Source organism: Aspergillus pseudonomiae (genome assembly GCF_009193645.1).
Source record: "Aspergillus pseudonomiae strain CBS 119388 unplaced genomic scaffold BDV37scaffold_135, whole genome shotgun sequence".
In the NCBI taxonomy this organism is placed as follows: Eukaryota; Fungi; Ascomycota; class Eurotiomycetes; order Eurotiales; family Aspergillaceae; genus Aspergillus; species Aspergillus pseudonomiae.
Genome location: NW_022476127.1, coordinates 72,109 through 79,749, shown reverse-complemented (window position 1 = coordinate 79,749; position 7,641 = coordinate 72,109). Strand labels below are relative to the sequence as shown.

Below are 7,641 nucleotides of genomic sequence, written 5' to 3'. Positions count from 1 at the left end.
TATAAACCAGCAATAGCCAAGGTTTGATTCCAACATTCTTCTCTAGATTCCAGGCGAGCAAATAGGGAGCGTCATCATGGCGGGGCTAGGGATGTTGCAAGAATGGGATTCATAAATCGGCATAACTTGCGCATGCGGAAACTAAAAGATGGCCATACAATTCGGCGGACTTGAAACGCCCTGGGCACAATTCAGCGGACTGCTAGAAATAAAGAAGGTCCAGCGCCCCAGTTGCTTGCACGTCTCCGCCAACTCCTCCAGGTCGAACATCTCGCCGATCGGCACTCCCCAGCCGGCAAGCATATGATGGTGCAGATCAAACTCGGGGTTGAGGGCCGGGAAGACCTCGAAACTAACCGCATCGGATGCCACCGCTGCAAAGTGGTTATCCCACATAAATCGGAGCACGTTCTCACTCTGCTCGAGTCCCGCATGCTTGGGCACCGTTTGTTGGCTGTATTCCTGCTTCTGGGCGTCGCTCATGGAGTACCAGGTCTTGGTGAGGCCCACGCGGAGAAAGAAGATGTCTCCGCGTTGGAACTCGATGTTGCAGTCGCGTGCGATGGCCAGCACGTCGTCGAGAGGGACCACATGCTGGCTGAGTCCATTTACAGTAATGCCCTTCTTCTCGGCCCAGGATAAGTAGTCAATCAAGACACCCCGACCGGCGATTCCCTTCTTCGCCCAGTATCCAATCCCGATCCGCGATGAGCTCGAGTCCTGGATTTCTTCCGCTGTAGTACCACCGTAGAATACGCGGCGAGCTTGATCCTCGCGCGTCGGGGCAGGTGCACTATGGTGTCGGAGGCCATCCCACTGAGAAGATTGTTGTGGGTTGAAATGATACTCATCGTCGAACGCGATGCCGGGAGCCACCCATTTGATGCGATGTTCGAAAGGCTTTCGGCGGAATCCTGCGGGCGAGTTAATGGACCGTCCCGGATATACGATGGAATCTTATCACAGCCACGGCAAAGGACTCTCCATGGCTGATGCCGGTGATGCTCCTACCTGGTGTGTCCAACTGTTTCAGATCCCAATTTAAACAGACTCTCAGCCCGGTTTGAATCTGTGTGCGTGCGGCGTCCGCTACGATCTCCGGCGTCAGGATGCGAAGCATGCCTAGACCCTCTTCCGGGGATCCAGCGGCTGCCGGCCAGTATTGTCTCTTGTTGGGGAGATCGTCATATTTTTCAGGTAGATTGTCGATTCCGTTTGTCATGGCTGCTGATGAAAGGAGCAGTTGGCCAAAATGTATCGATCTAAAGATCAACAGCTCTGGGGCGCATGGGAATGCCCCTCTTGGATTTATAGAGCATTGTTGAAGTGGGGAAATTAAAGTAATCGGACCATGTCCGAGAGCAATTAATTAGAAAAAGAGATACCCAAGACAAGAACAGGAAGCCCACTGACACTTTCGGATACATGTGGACTCCGAACTGTACATCTATATGCAATGGTGCTCATGGAAGAGTGAATATCTGCTAAGACAAACCCATCTCAGTCATTTGCAGGCTCCTGGTATTTAAGAGTTGACTGTGCAATTTCTACAGTATGGTGTATTCAAACAATAAAAGATACAAAAAAACAAGATAAAAGGAAATAAGAATACAGCTTTATCCAGCTTACAGGTCATCCACATCTTGATCGGCAGCTGCAGGTTTACCCTGCTTATCAAGTCGAGACATTTCGTGCTCCTCACCCGCCCGTCCAGAACCTCCCGGAGTCGACATTGCGATGGCTTGTCGCCCGGTGTCGGACGACTCGAGGAATTCACGCAGCCGCTTTTTGCCCTCTGTTACTGCTTGGTTCGAGGCAGCCTCGGTCATTTTGATGATGGGGCCCCATAGGTTAAGCTGGTAGGTGATGTAAGCTCCGACAGCACAGACGAAAAGGAGGAAGAAGTAAGCCGGGTTACGGAGCACTGTTAATACAGGTGTTAGTCTTCAGCGGATCGTATATAACTCAAGCACTAAAGTGAAACTCACCAGCAATAATCTCATTCCATCCCAGTGCGAGGAGGATGCCGTAAAAGTACAAGGGCACTTGGGTCATGCCTCCAATGGCGCTCCGTTTAGCCTCAACATAAACTCCATCCGCAGCCTTCTTGAAGCGAACGGTGAGCTCCTGTCGCTTGGCATCACTGACAATAGTCATTTCTTCTTCCAAGCTCTTGCCTTCCTCCTCGTCCACCCCACCAATGGGAGGCAGGTCTTCCTCGTCAGCGGGGGTCGCGGAGCTAGGCGTGTGCCCGATCCAGCGGTCCAGAGGGGGCGGTGCAGACGTCTCGTCAAGTCGGAATTTGGACAGAAGGGGAATAAGAGTCAACGTTGATTCACGAGCGCGAGTGTATATCCCTTCGATATCATCGGTCGGGCGCCAAATCCGGGGAACACCAGCATCATCGTAGCGGAACTTGTCTTCAAAATTCTCGCGCAACTTCAACAGCAGATTGCCTTCGATCATCTCTTCATCAATCTTAGCGCGCAGGACGCCCCAGGACTTCCTCCGCAGTCTCCAGAGTCCGACGTCCACTTCCTCCAGGCTGGCATCGAAACTGCTAGCGCGGTCTGTGAATCGCCTCTCGGCATCAAGGACTGTCTCGACAAACACGTTCCACACGCGATCCCAGAATTTCTTTTCCGTTGGCTGATCTCCCTTCTCCGGCGCACCACCACCAGCTCGTCCAGAGCCGAGAGCGTTGAACTCAAGCCCAACAGATTCGCCCAGTCGAGATTGAACCCATCGTTCCACCCGGCTGGCAAGACGTCTCATCTCGTCCCTTCTTAGGCGCGCACTGACTTCCGCAAGCTCCTTTTCATACAAGGCTAGCTCTTGCTTATAGTCACTCCAAGAAGTGCCATCCACCACGGTGGCACGAGCGACTTCCTCAAAATTGTCCACGGCCTTCTTAGCCTCTTCATTGACAATCTCTGCGAAATCGTACCCGGTGCCCTTCTTCTGGCCGGACTTCACTGCAGCCGAGACTGCATCGCTAAAATCACTGATTCCCGATTTGTGCGCCGCATTGAGCTGACCCTGGAAAAGAGCCTTCAAACGGGTATCAGCTTTGCTTTCGAGCTCTGCCCTTTTGCGCTGGTAGACGCCTTTGTGGTACCGACTAGCCTCAGTCTCAAAAGCCTTGACAGCCTTGGTGCGTGACGACCGCATCGCCGCTCCTAGGCCTCCAAGAATCTCCGGTTCTCCAAGGCGAGCGGCTTGCGACTGTTTATCTTCAAAGGGGATGATAGCCTCGTCGAAGGCAACCATTACTTCCCTCAGGATTTCGTCACACCTAAACTGCGCAAGCAACTCTTGTTGTGTGGGCAGATCTAGATCCTTATTGTTGACGATTTGATCCCAGATGCCTTCGGCGTATCTAGAAACGCCGTCCGCAGGGATACGCCGGTGATACTCCGGGAGGAAAACACCGCCATCTGAGAATTCGCCTTTCCGCGCATCTAGGTTAGGGTCCCTCTGGCCGTCGCGGAAACGAAGACTGAGCTTCTGTGTCTCTTCCACAAACTTCTCTGGCTGGTATCCTTTATGCGGCAGGCCGTAGAACTGGAAATCGAAGTAATCATGTACGTTCGAGTTCTCCAGGCCAGCAGGCTTAGATATCGAGTCCCAGAGACGAGCCATATCTTCCATCAAGGTCTTCTGCAAGTTCTGGAGTGGCGTCATCCCCGAATAGTCACGAATGACGAAAAACAAAAGCGATCGATGGGTGGTACTGCGATAAATATTAGCACGAGAAGGGTCCGGAGACTGCGCTGGGGGGGTTGTACTTTTTATCCTTGAGGAACAACTGCAAGTTGACTTCGAAGACAGTCTTTAGAAGCCCCATATTCGCGCCCTGGTACAATCCGACCTGGTGTTCCCAGATATTCACAATAAGAACCTCACTGGTCGCCAGTGCGAAAAGGGCACTCTTGCGCTCGAAGTCCTGGTCTTCACCTCGCTCACGGCCGTCTGTACCCTCCACATCCATAACTAAGATGTTGCTGGCCATGGTGGGGTTCTCATTTTTATTTTTTGACATCCAGATTCCCTTTGTTGTCTGCCGTCTCTCCAACTCTGACATGACAGAGAAATGCGTGCCGAAAAGGTGATTGAGAAGCGTAGATTTACCTGTCGACTGCGATCCAAAGACGGAGATAAGGTGGTAATTGAAGCCGGAGGGAGTAACATTTTCAAGGCTCAGGTACTGCGACAGATTTGGGCTAGGATTACCATTAGCTTTCGAGGTTATACTCCCTATTCATATACTGTCCGTGAGGAAGCGCATCACGGCGCAATGTACATGTCTTGGAGAAGATATGATGGAGGCATAGAGAAATTGCACCGAAGACAGGGAAAGACGTACTTAAATTCCTTGTTCTCATCTATTACTTGTACCCCGTGCTCATATGCTGTACTATCACTGGCAGAATTGCCAATGGAGGCGAAATGGCCGTTCATAGCCATGGTCAAACGCACCGTCTGGTGTAGGCAAATTCCACCGGCTGTGGTTGCAAGAATTGGGTGGCTCTAAAGTAATAAACGGGGTGTTTGTTTTGCGGATGATGTCGCACTTGGGGGGAAGTGGGAAGCACAACGTCAGGGTGTGGAGAGGGTGGCGAAAGTTGGGACAGATACCGTGTGAGGCGGGTGGAAAGCGTCAACTAAGTACATGTAGTATGAGATCGAAGGTAGATCACCCAGAACTAAGGAGAATCACAAGACTTAAGAAGGACGGTCCTGTGAGACTACGCCCGAGGGTCGGCTGGGGTCTTGTGGATAGGGAGGTTGTCGGTTGGTTGTCCGGAGTACCCTTGACGCCTGAGCGGCCAGGCCACACCACCGAATCCACCGCGTGCCTAGGCTTTGCTGCATCTGGTTTAGTGACGATCGATCCATCTATCATGTGGAACACACGACGGTGACAGAGTCCCCTCTACATACCCAAAACAACGGCCCACTCCTATTTACGGATAATAGCGATTAAGGAGAGCTGGACTAAAATAAAATTCAATAAAATCAAACACAGAGGGTGAACAATCTTTCCGTTCAGAACTAAGAAGGAACAAGTACGATGCACTTTCCAGCCCCCTCAGAATAACCTTCCGATATCTTCACAGTAAAGATAAGTCCAACCTCACTCTACATCAAGACCGCTATTGAAATCGGGCCACATTCCACTCTAGGTTGCCCAACAACCCCTGGACCTATGGATAGCGTTCAAACTCAGGTGTTGCAACAGGTGGCATATGCTACGTTTGGCTACATGATACGTCAGGATAGTGGATTGCTAATATTCTTCCAATTGGGTTATTGTCCGTCCTGGGTACTGCATGTCTCGCACAATTCCCTATGAGCTAGGTAATAGGACGGTGTACAGCTGTCCCCAGGTCTCAAAGCAAGAGTTAGTAGACAATCAGATTCACCTGTAAACCGCCGGGCCAAGGCCTAGGCAAGTTACTCTAGAGTAGGGCATAGGTGGCCGTAGGATTGGGGGCTGGAGAGATAATTATAGACCTCGAATTGATAGCCACCGGTCTGGCCAAAGCTATAGATAAGTTGGTCTCCGCTTTACTCTTTCAAAGTCGATACGTGGACTGAGCTTTGTACATTATATTAATCATCGGATTCATATTCAACGACATACCTAGATAGAGGGGAGAATTGTAGAAAAGAAGAGAAAAATAAAAAGTCTACATGGGTAAATACAATACAGGTACATGGCATGACTCACGAACTCCGGTATCAACGTTTCCCGGATCCCTTCGCTGATTCCCGCGCTGCAAGAAAAACAAATCCGGACATAAATTTTTCATAGTACAAAGGCCGCTGATTTATCAGTGACCGTAGCGATCTGGCATTTATTTTCCGTCCATGACACGGGTAACGAGACCAGTGGCAACGGTACGGCCACCCTCACGGATGTTGAAGCGCTGGCCAGCCTCAGCAGCAATGGGGCGGTGAGTCTTGAGGATCATCTCAACGTTATCACCGGGCATCACTCTCCGGGATTCATCACCGTCGGGGAAGCTGAGGTCAGCAGCCTCGTCTAAAATACAGTTAGAACCTATCCAAGACCATTAAGTGAGAACAAGGCTTGACTTACCAGCAGTGCGAACGAACACCTGGGGGCGGTAGTTGGCGCCGAAGCCAGTACGACGGCCACCCTCAGCCTCAGTCAGAACGTACATGGACACCATGAACTTGTCATGGGCCTTGGTGCTGCCAGGAGCAGCAATGATCATACCGCGCCTGACGTCCTCACGACGGATACCACGGAGAAGCAGACCGGAGTTGTCACCAGCGCGAGACTCGTCACAAGACTTCTTGAAGGTCTCAATGTCGGTGACCTTGGTCTTGGTGGCATCGAAGCTACCTCCAATGATCTCGACTTCGCTATCCTTCTTCAGAATACCACGCTCGACACGGCCGGAGGCAACGGTACCACGACCGGCAATGGAGAAGACTTCCTCAACAGACATGAGGAAAGGCTTGTCAAGATCACGCTGAGGGGTAGGGATCCAGGTGTCGACAGCCTTCATGAGCTCGTCGATACGCTCGGCACCAATGTCGGGGCGACGGTCCTCCAAAGCACACAGAGCAGAACCGAAGATGATGGGAGTCTCTTCACCCTCGAAGCCGTAGCTGCTGAGGAGCTCACGCATTTCCAACTCGACAAGCTCCAACATCTCAGGGTCCTCAACAGCATCAATCTTGTTGACGAAAACGACGATCTTCTGGACACCGACCTGACGGGCGAGCAGCAAGTGCTCACGGGTCTGGGGCCTGTTATAATACGTGTAAGCACGAAATCCTGAAACCATTTTGTGGCAAGGGCTTAACCATACATCTGACCATCCGAAGCAGCGACGACAACAATAGCACCGTCCATGTTAGCAGCACCAGTGATCATGTTCTTAATGTAATCGGCGTGACCGGGGCAGTCGACGTGAGCATAGTGCCTCTCATCGGTGGAGAACTCAATGTGGGCAGTCGAGATGGTGATACCACGCTTACGCTCCTCAGGGGCCTTGTCAATGGCACCATACTCAAGGAACTGAGCGAGGCCCTTAGAAGCCTGGTGCTTGGTGATGGCGGCAGTCAAGGTGGTCTAAACAGCAACGTGTTAGAGCCCAGGCTACTTCGGGAAAAAAGACAATAAATCCAGTCTCGCGCTTACCTTGCCGTGATCGACGTGACCAATGGTACCTGTAGGCGGCCATTAGCAATAGCCCTGCTGGTAGCATATAACTTTGTAATAGGTCAATACATACCAATGTTGACGTGAGGCTTAGAGCGCTCGAAGGCAGTTGCCATACCACGGGCAGCCAGTCTGTCTTTACCCAAAACATGCTGAACGGGGTTGACAGCGCGAGGGCGAAGCAGGGAGGCCCTGCTGGCGCGGAAGAGGAGGTTGGCGGTTCTGGAGATGCTAGACATGTTGACTGCCCTGCAGTGTAATGACAAACGAAAGATGAACCAAAGGAAACACGATGGAATGGAAGAAACGGAGCTGGTCTGAGGGTCGAGAAGATCTCCAGTCCCCCGAAAAATTTAGGGAGACGCTTAGTCATCCGTGAGCCAATCATCGGCGCCGGATTGCGGAGGCTTTCCCCATCCAACAACGGAGTATTATGGAAC

The 7,641-nt window shown here is 51.6% G+C and overlaps 3 protein-coding genes across 3 annotated transcripts; all 3 read right to left on the bottom strand.

The window, feature by feature from the left end:
- Positions 1-1,423, bottom strand: BDV37DRAFT_43682 (uncharacterized protein). The gene is made up of 2 exons (XM_032090649.1): positions 1,012-1,423; positions 1-914 (listed from the first exon to the last, which is right to left on the bottom strand). Exons 1-2 carry the CDS (start codon positions 1,220-1,222, stop codon positions 142-144), a joined length of 984 nt encoding a protein of 327 aa, XP_031935282.1. The 5' UTR covers positions 1,223-1,423; the 3' UTR covers positions 1-141.
- Positions 1,424-4,231, bottom strand: sey1 (dynamin-like GTPase SEY1). Its single transcript, XM_032090648.1, has 3 exons — positions 3,789-4,231; positions 1,989-3,733; positions 1,424-1,924 (listed from the first exon to the last, which is right to left on the bottom strand). Exons 1-3 carry the CDS (start codon positions 4,082-4,084, stop codon positions 1,626-1,628), a joined length of 2,340 nt encoding a protein of 779 aa, XP_031935281.1. The 5' UTR covers positions 4,085-4,231; the 3' UTR covers positions 1,424-1,625.
- A 1,372-nt stretch (positions 4,232-5,603) lies between these two features.
- On the bottom strand, positions 5,604-7,523 carry BDV37DRAFT_264568 (translation elongation factor Tu). Its single transcript, XM_032083682.1, has 5 exons — positions 7,275-7,523; positions 7,181-7,209; positions 6,849-7,111; positions 6,107-6,786; positions 5,604-6,049 (listed from the first exon to the last, which is right to left on the bottom strand). The coding sequence occupies exons 1-5, from the start codon at positions 7,438-7,440 to the stop codon at positions 5,862-5,864; spliced, it is 1,326 nt and encodes a 441-aa protein (XP_031935280.1). The 5' UTR covers positions 7,441-7,523; the 3' UTR covers positions 5,604-5,861.
- Between the last annotated feature and the right edge of the window lie 118 nt (positions 7,524-7,641).